Source organism: Phocoena sinus, chromosome 20 (genome assembly GCF_008692025.1).
Source record: "Phocoena sinus isolate mPhoSin1 chromosome 20, mPhoSin1.pri, whole genome shotgun sequence".
Taxonomy (NCBI): domain Eukaryota; kingdom Metazoa; phylum Chordata; class Mammalia; order Artiodactyla; family Phocoenidae; genus Phocoena; species Phocoena sinus.
Genome location: NC_045782.1, coordinates 51,695,343 through 51,713,573, shown reverse-complemented (window position 1 = coordinate 51,713,573; position 18,231 = coordinate 51,695,343). Strand labels below are relative to the sequence as shown.

Genomic DNA, 18,231 nt, shown 5'->3' with positions numbered 1-18,231 from the left:
TCCCTGGTGCCTTGGTTGGGACTTGTGGCTCTTGCTTGGGTAGCCCTTCCTCTTCCTACTCCTAAGCACCCGTTTACAATTCTCATTTAGTATGTCAATGCCAACTCGAACTGTTATCTTTTTTCATAATAGCCCAAACCGCTATATTATAAATCCCTCTAGGGAAGGGACCGCATCTTATACTTCTTTGAAGACAGGACCATTCCTTATACTTACTAAGTATCTGCTATTGTAACACACTACAGGTGCTGGATAAATGTTTGCTTCATTGTCCCTTCTCTTTTATATCTGCCAAATCTTGCACGTGCTAGGCATTTTAGAGGTTAGTTGAGCTCGGATTCCCCTGTACTTTTGGAAAATCAGCTCTATGGAGGCAACTCTATTTCCATACAATGATATGCACCTATTTAAGTATATAGTTCAAAAAATGTTGACAAATGTATATACCCCTGTAGTCACCACCCACAGTCAAGATATTAAACAAAAGATCCCTGTGCCCTTTGCAGTCATTCCCTCCCCTGCCCCCAGGCAACCCCTGATCTGCTTGCTGCCACTATCGATTAGTTTTGCCTGTTCTGAATTTTATATTAATTGAATCATACACTAGGCGCTCTTTCGTGTGTGGCTTTTTTTCTTTGGCTGTGTTGGGTCTTCGTTGCTGCGCATGGGCTTTCTCTAGTTGTGGTGAGCGGGGGCTACTCTTCGTTGCAGTGTGCGGGCTTCTCATTGTGGTGGCTTCTGTTGCGGAGCATGGGGTCTAGGTGCACGGGCTTCAGCAGTTGTGGCATGCAGGCTCAGTAGTTGTGGCTTGCGGGCTCTATAACACAGGCTCAATAGTTGTGGCACACGGGCTTAGCTGCTCCGTGGCATGTGGGATCTTCCCGGACCAGGGCTTGAACCCGTGTCCCCTGCATTGGAAGGTGGATTCTCAACCACTGCGCCATCAGGGAAGCCCTATGTGCAGCTTCTTTCACTCATCAAATGTTTTTGAGATTCAGCCATATTGTTGTGTATATCAGTACTTTATTCTGTTTTGTTGCTGGGTAGAATTCCATTGTATGGATTTACCACAGTGTGTTCATCCATTCACCTGAGTGGACATTTGGATTATTTCCAGTTTGGGGCTATTTTGAATAAAGTTGCTATGAACATTTGTATGTAATTTTTCCATTACTGGGTCATATAATAAGTGTATATAGTTGACCCTTGAACTGCATGAGTCCACTTATATGTGGATTTCTTTCACTAAATACGTACCAGAATGCTACATGATCCATGGTTGGTTGAATCCACAAATGCAGAACTGTAGATTTGGAGGGCTGACTGTAAAGTTACATGTGGATTTAACACTGCGCTCGTGGGGTGGGAGGGTGGTGTCAGGGGTCAGTGTCTCTAACTCCTGCCTTGTTAAAGAGTCACCTGTACTTTATCCGAAACAGCCAAAATGGTTTCCTAAATGGTTATACCATGTTATATTCCCACCAGCAGTTTATCAGTTCATATCCTCACCAACACTATGTACTGTCGGTCATTTTCATTTTAGTCATTCTGATGGGTGCCTATTAATATTAATACTGATAAATAGAAATGTATGAATATGAATATTATTTAATTTAAATATTAAAACATTAATGTTAACATTAAGTCTTCCATTCCATGAACATGGTATAGCTCTCTCTTTGTTTAGGTCTTTAATTTCTCTCAGCAGTGTATAGGACTTATGTGTATTTTCATTAAAGTCATCTCTAAGTATTTCTTTTTTTTTGGTACTATAAGTGATATTTACACATTTTTATTTTCCTATATTTCATTATAGCATATAGAAATTTAATTTATATTTGCATCTTATATTTTGACCTTGTATCATGCAACCTTGCACACTTATTTGTTCTAATATCTTATCTGTAGATTCCTTAGGATTTTCTACATGTATGATCGAGTCTTCTGCAAATAAAGACAGTGTTACTTATTTCTCTACAATCTTTTTTTGTTTTTTGGCCATGCCCGCAGCTTGCAGGATCTTAGTTCCTGACCAGGGATTGAACCCAGGCCTTTGAAGTGAAAGCACCAAGTCCTAACCACTGCCCTGCCAGGGAATTCCCTCTTTACAATCTTTATGCCTTTTATTTCTTTTTTTTCTCCTTACTTTTGAGTTCTCATTCTTGACTTTGGTGACTCTTTCTTCATATTTCTTGTTTGCTGATGATAGTAGATGATAGTAATGGCGACTATTAAGACGTATCATGTACCAAATACTGTATTAGGCCCTCCGCATATATTATTTTACATAATTCCTGTTGCATAGCTGTGAAATAGGTATCGTCACTTCCATTCAATGAACAAGGACACCGAGGCTCAGAGAGACAAGTGATTTGCCAAGGTCATTTGGCACTAGATACGTGATGGAGCCAGGATTTGAACCCACGAGTGTTTGGCTTTGAAGCCTGTGCTTTTTTTCACAATGGGCGGGGAGTGGACCTGGCCTTTTAAGGATACAGCTGCTGGTTTCAGATCAGACAGCTAAGGACAACTCTCTCCCAGAATCCCATGTATGGAGTGATGGGAAAACAGAGACTCTTAGAAAAATGTCATGCTCCTGGCTGCCCTTTTGGAACTGCTGTGGTTCCATCCGGCCGCAGAGTTATTTCACTCCTGTAGTGTTGGCAGAAGGAGTTAAGCATGATCCCCGTCTGGCTCCTGGTGCCTTTCCCTGTGTGGTGACTGCCTCATCCAGCCCCTGCTGGCATGGGATGTCATGGGGACCTTGAGCTGTACTCGTAAACAGGGCCAGGGTGCCTGAGTCAGAGTGGCCTTAGGCAGAAGGGCATTCAGCCTCTCAGGATCCCATTTCAGTCAGCTGCCAAAAACCAAATGTCACTGCACAGCGGTGCTGCTCCCAGCGCCACTGTCTGTCTCTGACCCTCCGGGGCTAGCTCAGCTTTGAGGGCCCTGGCTGGAAAAGCAGAGGTAGGGACAGATCTGGCAGTGCAGGGCTGTGACGTCTTGCGAGGAATTGGACGGGATCGTGGGTCGGATTTAGTGCCTGCAGAGCCTGGGCCTCCTGCCTGGGGTCCTCTGGACACAGCTTTTTTCTTTTTTTAATTGTTTCTAGACAGCTCTTTTATGGATCAGTTCTCCTGGGCTTCTGACCAGCTCCTCTTAACGTAGGTTTTGCTGCAGGCCCCCAAAAGAACTGCCCCAGTTAGCAGGTTAGTTCTTTCTCCTCAAGTAGTCAGCTGGCACCGGACCAGATTACTCAGTGGCACTCTTTGCCCAAACACTGATCTGAAATCATTTAAGGTGTGTTGGCCGCCAGGATGGATGGGTGAGAGTTGGGGTTATGTGGGGAGGGAGTGGTGGGTGGGGAGGTTAGGCTAATCTTCATTTTCTAGATTGTTGTCGCCTTGGATCCCCCATCCTCGTGGACACCCGTCCAGGTCCCTGTTGAGCACTCCTTGTTGGCCGACCGCTCGAGAGGCCCGCTGACTGTGGGCATGTATGCGTTGGCATGTGTGGCGTGTGTTTCCCAGCTGTGCTCCTGGTGGTGGTGAAGTGAGCATGTCTCTACTTTGATCATCTCTGCTGCTCTTCCCACCATTTACCTGATTATTCAAGTTGTATCTAGATTCCAGTTTACCTTCACTTTTTTTTTAATTTGGCCACGCCGTGCCCAGCCTGTGGGATTTTAGTTCCCCGACTAGGGATTGAACCCATGCCCCCTGCAGTGGAAGCACGGAGTCTTAACCACTGGACCGCCAGGGAAGTCCCTCATCACCTCTTTAAAAGTGAAGGTATGGGACTGGCCACAGAGAGTGGAATTTGTAAAGCTGACTGCTGCCAGGACAGGCCGGGGCCCTGGAGGTCACCAGCACCGTCTTCTCCATGTCCTGCTCGACTGTTTCACAGTAGCTGCCCCTTCCAGCAACCCGGCCTTACGGGACCTCTTTCTTTTTTTTCCCCAGATGCTGTGACTGTGACAGAGTCACTGGGGTTCGTACATGTTGGGGAGGAGCCTTCCTTTCGGGGGTGACCACCTTCCTCTGGGCATGCCTGCAGTGCCCTGGGCCCATGGACCTGAAGGAGAAGCACGTGGTAGGCCATGATCGGTTCCCTAACTGGGATTGTCTGTGTGTCTCTGTTGGACTCTCCCTACCTGTGTTTGCCTGGGAGGTCCCATGTGGAGGCTTTACACCAAAAGTGAGGGAGGGGGCATAGCTCTGAGGCTTGGGGTACGTGATCTGATCCCTGGACGGTACTATTGCTTGGGTGGAACACACAGGCTCAGGGAGCTGGGACTCAAAGACAAAGGTGGACCAGTTAACACAGCCGCATGGGAGCTGGTTTCTGATTGGGGTTGGCTCTGAGCCAGTCTTCCACTCATTGCCCAGGGGTGTGTAATTTCACGTGTTTGCCCTTTGCTGGGCTCTGCTCCAGCCTGCTGAGCTGGGTTGAGTACTCAGTTGGGCACCCTCTCTGTGGTTAGAGAAGAGCTCCCCAGCCAGACTCCAGACACACTGCTGAATCAGCTGGGGGTAAGCAGCCCAGGGGTCCAGGCATCCTCCCCCAGCCTGGCTCAGGCACCCCAGCCTCCAGGCATACCATCTTTACGTGGAGTTAGATTTGCCATCCAACAGAGCGTCCCTCTCCTGGGACGAGGATTGCCCTAGGGGATGTCCTTCCTCTAGGTCCTTGCCTGGCCTTCTTTTTTTTTTTTTTGGCTGCGCTGCACAGCATGTGGGATGGTAGTTCCCCAACGAGGGATCGAACCCGTGCCCCTTGCAGTGGAAGCGCGAAGTCTGAACTGCTGGACCGCCAGGGAAGTCCCCACCTTGTCTGGCCTTCTGCCACACCTTCCTAACAGGTCCCTCTGTCTCTGACCCCTGCCTCCACTCGGCGGGCGGGGAAGGCTCTCCAACACGCAGAGCTGGCCTTTTGTCGCCCCTGCTTAAAAGGCATCACACCACCTGCCGCAACCTTTAGCGTGGGGTCCAGAGCCCTCCATAATCCGACTGCTGCCCATCGGCCCAGCACCCCTCACCTCCCCTGCCTCGGCCTTTACCACGGGTAATTCTGAACGCTTCAGAGTTTGGGCACACGCTCCACGTTTAGGCCGTTACCCCTAAATCCCCCCCCCAACCTTTTTCCTGCCAAACTCCTACTTTTCTTTCTTCAAGACCCAGTTTAGGGACTTCCCTGGTGCTCCAGTGGCTAAGACTCCACGCTCCCCATGAAGGGGACCCGGGTTCGATCCCTGGTCAGGGAAGTAGATCCCACATGCCGCAACTAAGACCCGGCACAGCCCAAATTAAAAAAAAAAACAAAGACCCGGTTTAGGCATGACCTTCTCCAGATACGTCCTCCTCATCCCTCCAGGGTCCCTCCTTTCAGCATCCATAGCACCTCCACCATCACACTTGCTACGCTGTGTTGGCACCATCTGTCTGTCCCACTTTATCTCAGTGTCCCTGGCTCCTAGCACAGAGCCTGGCATGTAGCAAGGGCTTAGTAAATATTTATTGACTTGAACTTATGGATAGTGATCTTCCTGCCAAAGAGATATGGGGAGGTCTGGGGAGGACTGAGGGAGGAGCTGAGGGTCCACACAGACCTGGTGCCCGGCTGACTGCTGAGGTGTTCAGCCTCCTGTTCACAGATGCCTCTGGCTGCTCTGCAGGTGTCCATCCTAGCAGTGATTGGAGCACAGGGAAAGCTACACTTGCCCGTCCCCTAACCTGGGTGCAGGGCTGCTGCGTAGTTGCAAGAGCTGTGCACTACTCAGTTCCAGGGAGCACCCACACACACAAAGGCTGTGCAATGTGGTGGCCTGCCTAGGGTGGGGCTGAATGTCCCAAAACAAAGGACAGTGTTGTCCTCCGGTTCCAGGCTGTGGCTGAAACACCCATTCCTAGTGAATCGGGGAAACAAAGTTCTGTGGTCCAGCAGCTGGCTTCTCTCTCAAGCCCGAGGAAGAACACTTGTGAACCCAGGCTGGATATCTCTCAGGGGCATTTGTCGGGGAGAGTTCTTCTTCATCCTCTTCTTTTTCTTTCTGGATAGTTGCTTTCCTGACCTAGAAAGCACCATTACCACCATCGTCAGCCATATTTATAGAATGCTTCCTTCAGGTGGTAGAACCCTAGGCCCTGGGGGATGGCCTCTGGCTTGGAGAGGCTTACTGTCTAGTTGAGGAATTAATAGGACAAGCAGCTAAGCAACAGATCTGACGGTGTCTCTACCTGAGGTACCTTGCGAGTTGTGTAAATATGGGCTTCTAAAGTGCATCCCTGGGGCCTCCAACAGTGGAAGCCTTCTTGGAGACGTAGGAGTGGGCAAGCTGGCGTGCTGGGAGTTGATGGTAAGATGGCCTTTCGTCACCTGGCTGCAGCCCAGGATCAGTTTGGCTGTTGCTGGTTGATCCTTTGCACCTTGCCCCCCTTCTCTTTGTGACCTACCTGTCCTCAGTGTCCCCTGCAGACCCTCCTCTCCCGTCTCCCATCCTCCAGCCCATGGTGGATGTGCCGTGGCAGTGGTGGTCTGGGTTTCTCCCCAGATGCAGAGCTTCCCTTTTCACTTGCTGAAGTGGGTAGTGTCAGAGGGGGGCCAGATGCCAGAGGGCTGTGTTGGGGGGCGCTGCGGAATACCTGGGTTAGACCCTATGAGCTGTTCTTCTAGGGCCTGTTGCACAGGAGGGAGAGTGTTTGCTTGGGTGTGGTTCCCCCAGAGCAGTGCCTTGGTAGAAAGCTAAAGGGGAGTGTGACCTGGGAGCAAGGGACAGCAGTCTCCTTGGCAGTTTGCTGAGACTGCAGCCCAACTACACAGGTGGCAGCTGTCCTCAGAGTGACTGTCTCAGAAGCCGACCCCTCCTTCCCTGGCCTCACGGAGACTTCCTGCCCTTAACCTCTGGACTGCCTGGACCCCTCCTTTCCTGTTCCCATTCAGTTCAGGGTTTGGCGGTGTGTGTGTGTGTGTGTGTGTGTGTGTGTGTGTGTGTGTGTGTGTGTGTGCGCGCGCGCACGCACGCACGTGCAAGCAGTGCATCTGCGCCCACAGGGAGCTGTGCTGAAGAAGGGGGAGGGGAGAGGCCGGCTGGAACTCGGTAGAGGCTCTCTTTTCTCTTCCCTTCCCTGCCGATGAGATGGTGTCGTCTAGGAAACAGGGCCCTGGAGAAATGGTCTCAGGCTCCAGCCCGTGCTCCGGTTACTGGACCTGTTAGGCCATTTCCTCTCCCTCGAGGTTTTCCAGCCCCATCCTCAGGGTGGCCTGGATGGAGCCAGAGAAGTTTCCTGCCCCAACATCACCCAGGGGGATCTGTTCTGACAGCTTCCCGTATGTCAAAGCCGGGGTTGCAGAGTGATGCCCAGGCTCTGCTTGAAGCCCCGGGAGGAGATGGGAGCCCAGGTCACCGGCCTCCTCTTTCTTCCTGGGATGAGGCCCGGCATCTGCAGGCAGTGTCCTGGTCCCAGCAGCACCTGGGCAGGTGTGTCTGGATGCGGCTGGGCGGTATCGGCTCCTGGCTGAGCTCTGCACTCGCCTTGATTAGCGGCTCTTGGAGCCCCCTTCCCACCTGGTGGGAAGATGTTGGGTCCTAGGTGTTGGAAGAGCCCTTCCTTTCAGCTGGCTCTTCCCTCTTCCACTGGCTTCCTCTGCTCTCTCACTTCCCAGCCCCCTGCTCTGCCCTCCGAGAAGTCACTGCTCCAGTTTTCTCAATTGCCGGTCCTTCCCCCTCCACGTAGGATGTGTTGCTATTAATAAGCAGCCCCCCTGCCTCCCGCAGCTCTGACTGTGGAGAGAGCTGTTGTTGGCGTGACTCCATGCTGGAGTCTCTAAGGGATCTGGGGGGCTCCCCCAAGTGGGGCTCCTCACCTTGCCCAGGAAAGGGAGTCCGGGGGGGAGAGGCCAAGTACTCCTCGATGCTGGCGGGTGCCCTGGGGGCTCCGGGCCGACGGCAGCCACTTCCTGCACAGCCTCTCCTCTGGTGGGGGTGGGTGGTGGGCGCATCCGAACCCCTGGGAGGCACGTCGCCCTCTGCTTACCCTCCAGCGCCTCCTCTGATGAATGGGCCCAGCCCTTGGACAGTTGGCAGAGCCCCTACCAACTTTCTCCTCTCAACCCCTTCCCTCCTCCCTCCCTCTGCGCAGCCTCTCCCTCCTTCCGTCCTTCCCTCCTGTACCGGCAGCCGGTCTCCTCCTCCTCCCTCCCTAAATCTGCAGCGTGACTGGAAATAGGCTAAATTAATCAGCAGATTGAAGCTCCACTCTGCTGCCGCTGCCGCCCCGCTCCTCGCTCACACGCGCTCCAGCTCTCTTCTCTCTTCTCTTTCTTCACTCTTTCCCTCTCTGTCTTTCTCTGTCTCCTTCTCTTCCTCTCCTAGAGCAGTGTTGGCATTTCTGTGGCTGACTCGCTGTGGCTCAGGCTGTACCCCATGCTCTTTAAACGGGCAGAGCTATGGATTGCCCACCAGGGCAAGGGCAACAAAGTGAGTATGTCAGCTGGGCTTGATGCCCCCGTTCCACACGCCCGCTTCCCCGCTTTGTGTCGGAGGCTTTGGGTTAACAGTTGAAGATGGAAGCTGGGCCGGAGGCGGCTTGGATTACGAGGTAGCGAGGACCGTGGAAGGAGGCTGGGGATGGGAGCCAGAAAGCCCATGTGTGTAGCTGCCTGGCAGGCTCCTGAGTCACCCAGAGCGGGACCAGAGCCCAAGTTTCCCCGTGGAGCATCCTGTCAAGGTGTGCTGGGACCCGGGTCTCCAGGCACAAGGCTTGGATGCCACCCCTCCTCAGGGCCATTAAGGAGGCTTTTCTCGCCGGACCACATGAGTCACTGAGGCGGGAGCCAACGGGGCTGGGGTGATTTCTTCCTAGGTCTTGGCTGCAGGAGGTGAGAAAGAAGACAGGTGAAAGTGCCCAGGTCAGCATGAGCTGGGAAGAGTGAGGAAGAGGAGGAGGTGCTTCTGCTTGAGGCTTTGAGCTGCTTGTCTGTAGACAGAGTCGATTTGTGTCTGGCCAAACTCGGAAGAGATTTATGGTGACGTCTATAATAGACCCTGGTGGATAGTGGCCGAATCTCTGCTTCACTGGTTCAGACCTCGTGGAGTCCAGCTGTGGTTCCCCGCTCACCTGCACTGGCCAAGGAGGCTGTGACCGTGGGGAAACCTGGCGAAGGGGCCAGCTGGTTCTAATTAGTGGTTATCTGCTGTGGCCAAGGCCAATTCACAGGCTGCCTACCTGAGCCTAGGGGACCTAGATTCCACTTTCTCCCGAAACAGGTAGGATGGGAAGGAAAACAGCTGCTGTGCTGAGGGAACCTCAGGGGAGTCCCGAAAGGACAGGGACTGGGGGCTGGGGGCTTCTGGTTCTGGGCCATCTGGGAAACCTGACCGAGGTGGCACAGGACAGCCCAGTCGTGTTGGCTCTTAAAGCCTCATTAGACGGACCCAGATGCTTAGCTTTGGGCCCTGGGGAGCTGGTTCTGTTCGGTAGCAGATTCCTTGCAGTTCTGATTTAGCAGATAGAATTTTGTCATCACCTGCTGCTCCTCCAGCCCCCAGGCCCCGCCCGTGTCCCCCTTTAACGATGAAGCGGGGCGCGATGGGCACGTGCTGGCAGCCTCTCCTGAGCCCACATCTCCTATGGCCTCGAGTTCCTCTGTTGGGTTCAGTTGAGGTTGAGCACTTAAAACAGTGGGATGGGGTTGCTTCTTCCCGAAAAGCTTCAGTGTCAGGGGAGAAGCAGGGCCACGCCTCCCCTCTGGTGTAGAGGCCTTGCTTAGCCTTGGCTCCTTGGCTCCAGGAATCTCCTGGAGGTGCCTGGGGCTGGGGAGTGGGAGTTTCTGAGCATCTGGGAAGTAGGAAAAATTGCTTCCTGCCTTTGGGTACTTAAGTCTGGGGCAGATTTTCCTCACCCTTCTTGGCCCTGCTAGGCAAGAAGAGCAGACCTCAGATGGCACGTGTATGACTTGCGTTCTTATTTCTCACACCATCCCCATCCTTGCACAGACCGCCCCCCACCCTGCCCGCCCTGCCATGGGTGCCCGGGCACGCTGGGTGCCAGCCTATCTCTATGCTTTGAGAAAGGCCACCTAGCTCACGCATGAGCCCTTTCTGAATTTCCTTTGGAAAACGTGAACGTCTCTCACCAATTTCCTCAGCTTCAGTTCTCATACCACGTGGGGGAAAAGCCATGGGGTAATGAGAGAAACAGTGATTTTACCCATACCCGGGACCCTCCTGCCGGAGACTGAGTGAAGAGTTGCCATCAGGCCTCAGCGGGCGGCCACGGCAGTTGGATAAGTGGGAAGTGGGGTTGGGGCCGTGGAGGGTTGGCTGGCCTTGAGGGCTGTGTCCCTGGCCCCGGGGCCTGTGCGGGCAGGCACTTTCTTCAGGAGGTGTATAATTACAGAATGGCTTATTTTGCCTCTGTTGTGCTGTCTTTAATCTCCAGTCTGGAGTTGGTGCTCCAAGCCAGACACAACGTGCCTGCGGGGGCAGATGCACGCCCTCAGCTCTGCAGGGCCCCTCCCGCCTCTGCCGGCCCTGCCTGGAAGCATCTGCCGCCCTCTGGCCCCTCCTCCCACACCTGGAGAGGAGCACAGGACAGGTTCTCAGACCCTGGAGGAAGAGAAGGAGCAGAAACAGTTGCTGGGTGGGGTTGCCCAGGGGGGTTGGGGGTGCCGGAAATAAGGCAGCAGGTGCAGGGCAGCCACAGGGCAAGCAGAGGGCAGTTCCTGAGTGTCCTCGGTCTAAAGGCCTGGCTGGAGGGAGCCCGCCGCCCGGGCTTTCTGGCTGCTCCCCTTAGCCTTTCCCTGCCTTCCTGAGCCTGGCGCTCATTCCAGACCGAGCAGCTTCCCGGGTGATTGTGCAGCCCTGTGGGATTTGTCAGCTCTTCCTTTCTTCCGCCCTTTGGCGTGCAGCCTTTCCACCTCTGCGGACCAGCCCTTCCCTGCCCGCAGGAGGTTTGCTCACTTTATCATTTCTGGAGACCTGGCCTAGGCAAGTCCACCCTGGGAACCTGCACATCCCACTGCGGGGAGGGAGGGAGCTCAGCAGGTTGAGCCTGAGGGAGGAAGGAGAAAGGGGAGGGGAGGCTGGGCCTCCCAAACGCTGTTCTTCTTGAGCCTTCTTGGGCTGAGAGGGGCAGGCATCCTGCCTTGGACATGAGAAGGCCTGTGGTCCCCCTTTGCTTTTCTCTTCCTCCTTCCCGCCCCTGGAGGCTTTCTTCCCTCATGCCAGGAGCCAAGGAGGCAGAGATGCAGGCCTTGCCTGACACTCCTTTGTCCTGGACCATGGCCTCTCAGGGAGGCCCCCGGATCCCTGCCAGAGGGAGGTGGGTGCTTTGGACTACAGTGTTTACCCTTGCGGGGTGTCGGCTCCCTGCCCAGAGGGCCATGTCTTCCTGAGCTGAAATAACCAGTGATCCCCTCGGAGATGCAGCAGCTCTCATCCTCATAATCCCCCAAAGCCACCATGGAGAGCAGGGATTAGGTGAGATTTAGGCAAGGGCTCTGGGAGGTCTTTGGGCCGGGCCCACTCTGAAGCCCGTCCTCATTCCTCATGCCGAGGGAGCTGGCGACAGGCCAGCATGGGGTCTCCACTCAGGGGCCTCCCACCATGCCAGGTCTGCAGCCAGGGGATATGGCCCCCAGTCCATCAACTCCTAGTCGTGGAGATGTGTGTCTGGCGAGGGTCAAGCCTGCCAAGGGGGTGGGTGGACGTGGAGACTGGCAGGGAGGAGGAAATCCAGAACGTTGGTGGGCAAAGCCGGGGCAGGACCCCGGGGATAGGAGGGAAGAGGGTAGGGCGTGAGCCCAGGCAGCCAGAGCATCGCTGGCTCAGTGACCCTTGGCCAGGACTCAGTAGATAAGCCCAGTCCCTTTCTTGGTGCCCCAGGTCCAGGCCTTTGTGCCTCTTGCTCAGGAACTTTCCACATTGGTGCTCTTCAGGTGGCCCCTGAGAAACACTCACTCCTCCCCCAGGCCCTGCCTTTCCTGGGGGCCTTCTTTTTCCAGGCCCCCCAACTGGGGATCTGTGCATCAGATCCAATCTGGGCTGGGCCTCACCTCCAGAAGTTTTGATTCACTAGGTCTGGGTGGGGCCTGGACAGCCACGTTTGTAAAAGCTCCAGGTGTTTCTGCTATAGATCCTGGGTTGACAACCCTGACGAAGGTGTCATTGGGACCAGTGAAACTACATGGGCGTTCATTCCTTCATTCAATCAGTCAGCAAGCATTCACTGAGCTGCTGCCCTGTGATAGGTACTGTCTTAGTGGTTGGTGGAGGGGTGTGGAGATGGAAGAATTTAGTACCCTCTTCAAGGCATTGGCAGTCTGGTGGGAGAGCCAGACAGGCAAATCTATACCGACAGTCCTCCGTGATGCCGCCTGTGAGCGAGGTTGCCCGGGCTGCCTTTGGAATACAAACCTCCCCCTGTATGTGCAGCCCTGGGTTTTGGGAAGATTACCCAGAGCGGGTGGTGTTTGAGCTGAGTCTCGAAGGAGAAGTAAGAGTTGTCTGGGGCAGGGAGTGTGTTCTTGGCTAGGAAAATCCATAAAGGTGCGGACACATGAGCTGGGGGAGTCCGGCATGTGACAGGAATGGCAGGAAAGGAGGCTGGAGAAGCTGGCAGATCCCAGACCACGCTCAGGAGTCTGGGCTAGATTTTAAAGGTAAACAGGGTCAGTTCATCAGACATGCGCTCACTGGCTGGGGTGCAGCGGTTGGTTTGGAAAAGGTGGGGACTGGGAGGTGGGAGGGGGAGGCAGAGGTTGCGGGGAGGGGCTGGGGTGCCTGGGTGATGGTAACTGTAGGAGGGGTGCTGGCTCGGGCGGGGAGGGCCAGGTGGTAATTTCGGGGGTTTGGATGTGTCAACTCATAGGTACCCATGAAACAGCTGTGCGGCGGTTTAGGGAACGGGTCAGAATTCGGGGTGGCGGTCAGGCTAGAGGTGAAATTTAGCAGTTGTAAGCTTATTGGTGGCAGATGAATCCATGTGGCTGAGGTTGCCCTGGAAACGTACATAAAGTTGTGGAGAAGATGTCGTAGGATGGACTGTGGGGTAGACGGACAGGACAAAACAGGAGAGAAGCCCAGGAACAAGGGGTCTCAATGGGAGATGTCAGGCCATGGGGTCACATAGGACAATGTGCTGGGAACCACCCCTGTCCATGCCACGTTCCACCCACCCGCGGTGAGATGAGAGTGTAGTGCGGTCAGTGCAGGTCCTTTCCTGGCAGCAGCTGTCTTTTTTTCTGAGACTGTGTCCTTCCCAATGTTGTAGGGTTACAATAGCCTCCCTTTTATGAAATGGTGGTAACAGAAGTCGGTGGGGTTTTTCCTTAATGTTTTTTACTAGGAACAACGTGAAGCCAGAATCTCCAGGTTAGTTCTCTTCTCCCCACGTAAACAATACATATTTTCTGGCCCGGGAAATCCGAAAGATGGCCCCAGTGCAATAAGTCGGGAGCTCAGTGGTGAGCACAGTCTGAGTGGGGCTGGGGGATGCTGTTGGTGGTGGGTTGGGAGTTGAGTGAAAGGTGAGTTAGAAGACACTGAGTAAAGAAAGGTTTGTTTCTGATTTTGTTTTTGGGGGTTTTTTTTTGGTTTTTATTTTATTTATTTATTTATTTTTGGCTGTGTTGGGTCTTCGTTTCTTTTATTTTAAATTTTTTATAAGACCAGACTATCTCTTCTTGTTGCTTTTTTAAAAAAAATTAATGATTTATTTATTTTTGGCTGCATTGGGTCTCTGTTGCAGTGCACGGGCTTCTCATTGCGGTGGCCTCTCCTGTTGTGGAGCACGGGCTCTAAGGCGTGCAGGCTTCAGTAGTTGTGGCTTGCAGGCTTAGTTGCTCCGCAGCATGTGGGATCTTCCCGGACCAGGGCTCGAATCCATGTCCCCTGCATTGGCAGGCGAGTTCCTAACCGCTGCACCACCAGGGAAGCCCGGGTCTTCGTTTCTGTGCGAGGGCTTTCTCTAGTTGCAGCAAGCGGGATCCACTCTTCATCGCGGTGCATGGGCCTCTCACTGTCGCGGCCTCTCTTGTTGTGGAGCACAAGCTCCAGACGTGCAGGCTCAGTAGTTGTGGCTCTCAGGCCTAGTTGCTCCACGGCATGTGGGATCTTCCCAGACCAGGGCTCGAACCCGTGTCCCCTGCATTGGCAGGCAGATTCTCAACCACTGCGCCATCAGGGAAGCCCTTGTTTTGTTTTTAATTAATTAATTTATTTTTGTTTTTGGCTGCCTTGGGTCTTTGTTGCTGCGTGCGGGCTTTTCTCTAGTTGCGGCGAGCAGGGGCTACTCTTCATTGTGGTGCACGGGCTTCTCATTGGGTGGCTTCTCTTGTTGCAGAGCACGGGCTCTAGGTGCGTGGGCTTCAGTAGTTGTGGCTCGCGGGCTTCGGTAGCTGTGGCCCGTGGGCTCAGTAGTTGTGGCTCGCGGGCTCTAGAGCGCAGGCTCAGTAGTTGTGGCGCACGGGCTTAGTTGCTCCACGGCATGTGGGATCCTCCCAGACCAGGGTCCGAACCCGTGCTCCCCGCACTGGCAGGCAGATTCCCAACCACTGCGCCACCAGGGAAGCCCTCTGGTTTTGTTTTAAACTTGGCTTTGAGGAGCAGGGCACTGTGTACTTGAACGTCTTTTAATTTGCTGGAGATCTGAACATGCTCACGCCCTGAGGAGTCAGGGCTAGTGGAGGGAGGGAGGGTGAGGATTTGGGAGAAGGAAGGAAGGTTCTGGGGAGGTGGGCGGGGAGGGCCTCCTGAGGGATGCTGAGTGCCTCCTGCTTGAGGGATGCTGAGTGCCTCCTGCTTCCCTCCAGGGCGAGGCTCCCTTGGCCCTGGGCCTGTCCACCCAGAAGGCCCTCAGCATCCTGAAGGAGCAGCTGGAGGCGGTGCTGGACGGACACCTAAAAGAACGGAAGAAATGTCTCACATGGAAGGTGACACATCCTCAAGGGGAGTCCAGAGCCTAGTTGGGGCAGTGGAAAAGCTTGGGAAGCACATTCTCGGGGCCATGACTCTCCCTGTCACCCTGGACGGTGTGACCCGACTGAGGCATCACTAAAAATCAGAAAGAGGCCGGGGTTCCTTTCAGAGTGATGTCCTGACCCCAGCCGAGACCAAAGCGAGAAGACAGAGGTGGCCACCTGGGCTCTCCAGTCGGGTGGGTGAGGGAGGAAGGCAGCTAGGATGCGGGACAGAGAATCTTGGCTCCTCCCTTCTCTCTTGGTCCCCTGGCCTCTCACTCCCTGGCCTCCTGCCCCTCCCTCCTCAGGAGCTGTGGAGAAGCAGCTTCCTGCACCACAGTAACCGCTGCTCCTGTTTCCACTGGCCCGGCGCCTCGCTCATGCTCCTGGCCGTGCTGCTGCTGCTGGGCTGCTACGGGGGCCAGCCGGCTGGCAGGTACGCGGCCCGAGGCCCTGGGAGGGGCTCCTTCCCACCTCTCCCAGCGGCAGGGTCTGGGCTTGTCCCCCTCCTGCCTCCACACCCGCCTGGGAAAACCCCGGGGAGAGGGGAGATGCCCCCAGAGTCAGCGCCTGGGTCATGTAGGGATCCACAGTCCCTTGGCCGGCTGGGGTCAGAACCAGAAGGAGACCCTCTTTTCAGAAGGGACTGGGGAGGGGAGTGTGGGGCCCTGGGTTGGCTGGGCTGGAGACCCCCTGGCCCGCGCCCCGCCAGTGCCCCCTCTTCTCCCTGCCAGCCACGGGGTGGAGCTGGTGGGCTGGAGACCCCCCAGCCCGCCCCGCCGCCGCCAGTGCCCCGTCTTCTCCCTGCCAGCCACGGGGTGGAGCTGGTGGGCTGGAGACCCCCCGGCCCGCCCCCCCGCCGCCAGTGCCCCCTCTTCTCCCTGCCAGCCACGGGGTGGAGCTGGTGGGCTGGAGACCCCCCGGCCCGCCCCCCCCCCGCCGCCAGTGCCCCCTCTTCTCCCTGCCAGCCACGGGGTGGAGCTGGTGGGCTGGAGACCCCCCAGCCCGCCCCCCCCGCCGCCAGTGCCCCCTCTTCTCCCTGCCAGCCACGGGGTGGAGCTGGTGAACGCCTCTGCGCTCTTCCTCTTGCTGCTCCTCAACCTTGTCCTCATTGGGCGGCAAGATCGCCTGAAGCGCCGAGAGGTAGAACGGAGACTCCGAGGGATCATTGACCAAATCCAAGGTGAGGCCAAGGGGCAGGCGAGTCAGGTGGGAAAAGGTGCCCTGGGGTGTGTCAGAGCCGTGGAGCTCCCGTCCTGAGCCCCAGCCAGGAGCCCCAGCACATTGGCATTGCCTGCGGGGGATAAGGATGCCCTGCTTTCTTCTCAGTTGTGCAGTGAGAGCCGTGGGATGGCTATGGGTACCCAGGCAGTGGCCTGGGGCGGACAGGAAGGCTAATGGCTCCTCAAAGCCAGGGACCAAATCGGCTTAATCTTTGACGTTTGTACCCCTCATGAAGCTCAGCACACCCCTCAGAGCCCTTAGCAAAGTTAGCAAAATGTGTTTGAATGGAAGCGGGGTACAAAGAATAAGAGCTTCAGGTGTTCAGAGGAGGTGCAAGTGCCCGCGCTGGGGTGGTGGGGAGGTGACCTCGTAGAGGGGAAGTGTTGGAATGAGCGGCGTGGGTTGACGCAGGCCGTCTGGGGAAGGGAGAAGAGCAGACAGAGCTTCGTAGCTGTGTGCTGGATCTGGCTGGTGTGTGGATCCGGTGGGTGAGGCTGTTTCCCTCTTTCCGTTCTCATCAGATGCCCTCAGGGATGGCAAGGAGATCAAGTGGCTAGATGCCATGTACCCAGACCTTCACATGCCCTTTGCACCATCCTGGTCCCTACACTGGGCCTACAGAGATGGACATCTCGTCAACCTGCCGGTTAGCCTGTTGGTGGAAGGAGACATCATAGCTCTGAGGCCTGGCCAAGAATCGTTTGCTTCCCTGAGGGGGATCAAGGTAGCTGCAGGCTTTTCTCCTTCCCTGGAAATGCTGTGGGAGTGTCCACCGGCAATGGTGGGAGGGTCCCTGGGCTTAATGCTGATGCTTCCAGCCCAGCTCCTGGGTTTCTTGGCAAGGGCTCCAGGAGAATGGAGAAAAGCTGGAACATCTTTCTCCTTGTCCTCTTCTTTCTTCTGTCTGATCCTCAAGCTGCTAGGAATCCAGTCCCCCAGGCCCCACCCTAACTGACTCCATGCTAACTGATGGTCCCTAACCCAATGAGATGTCTCCACTTAGCTAGAACGGTCAAGGAAGAGTGGCTTCCATGGAACCCATTAATTACCCTCGACCTCCTCCCCTTCGTCGCTGGCAGGATGATGAGCACATCGTCTTGGAGCCGGGAGACCTGTTTCCACCTTTCTCTCCGCCCCCCTCCCCCCGGGGAGAAGTGAAGAAAGGGCCACAGAACCCCCAGCAGCACCGGCTCTTCCGCGTCCTCGAGACCCCTGTGATTGACAACATCAGGTGAGGGCGCCGCCCTGCCTTCCTCCTGTCCCCTGACTTCTCAGCCCGGTGCCTCCTGTGAGCAGGGGGCGTGGTGGGGCCGGTGACAGGAAGGCGCCTTGTCCATACTGAGGTCCCGTAGCGCAGGCATCTCCGGAAGGTCTTCTCTTTAGTGTCTTGTGAGAATTCTTCGACTGGGTGATTGACCCCCTCTCAGTCTGAACTCCGAGGGGGCAGCTTCAGAGGCTGCCACGAGTCCCTGGCCACAGTGACCAGGAGGCCACTCGGCCGGGGCCAAGGAATAGGAGGGAATTGCAGGACCCAGTGATGCTAGGTGAAGGGGTGGGCTTCTGGCCTCTCCCCGAGCAGGGCTCGCCTGAGTGTAGTATCCCCTCTTTCTGCAGGTGGTGCCTGGACATGGCCCTGTCCCGCCCAGTCACCGCTCTGGACAACGAGAGGTTCACGGTGCAGTCAGTGATGCTGCACTGCGCGGTGCCCGTGGTCCTGGTGCGCGAGGCGGGGCCGCACAGGGCGGGGGAGGGCCAGGAAGTGGGGCAGCCTGGGGGCCAGACTCGGACGAGCGTGTGAGTGAAGACTAGAGGGTCCCAGCGTGAGCCGGCCAGTGCCGGGGGCGGGGCTGTGAGTGGGCAGAAGACGGGGAGCCTTAGAGCCTGGGTCCCTCTCTGTGGGGGATAAGGCAGCATCTCTCCTGTTCCCGACAGGCTGGCTTCCTCATCACCAACGCCCTGCGCTTCGTGCTGAATGCCCCTGGTGTCACGACCTGGCAGTACACCCTCCTCCAGCTGCAGGTGACGACCGCCCTCTCCTCTCTGTGGTGC

At 55.7% G+C, this 18,231-nt stretch overlaps 1 protein-coding gene across 3 annotated transcripts in view; it reads left to right on the top strand.

The window, feature by feature from the left end:
• TMEM94 (transmembrane protein 94) overlaps nucleotides 1-18,231 on the top strand; it is a 34,716-nt gene that overhangs the window by 6,056 nt on the left and 10,429 nt on the right. For all 3 annotated transcript variants that reach the window (XR_004347424.1, XM_032616147.1, XM_032616148.1), the window contains exons 2-9: nucleotides 3,963-4,092; nucleotides 14,812-14,931; nucleotides 15,267-15,394; nucleotides 16,005-16,141; nucleotides 16,704-16,906; nucleotides 17,262-17,413; nucleotides 17,797-17,899; nucleotides 18,115-18,201. Coding sequence is in view for 2 of the 3 variants with exons in the window: in XM_032616147.1 (XP_032472038.1) it covers nucleotides 4,069-4,092; nucleotides 14,812-14,931; nucleotides 15,267-15,394; nucleotides 16,005-16,141; nucleotides 16,704-16,906; nucleotides 17,262-17,413; nucleotides 17,797-17,899; nucleotides 18,115-18,201 (954 nt within the window). In the remaining variant the exon portion in view is untranslated. The remainder of the gene's footprint in view (nucleotides 1-3,962; nucleotides 4,093-14,811; nucleotides 14,932-15,266; nucleotides 15,395-16,004; nucleotides 16,142-16,703; nucleotides 16,907-17,261; nucleotides 17,414-17,796; nucleotides 17,900-18,114; nucleotides 18,202-18,231) is intronic.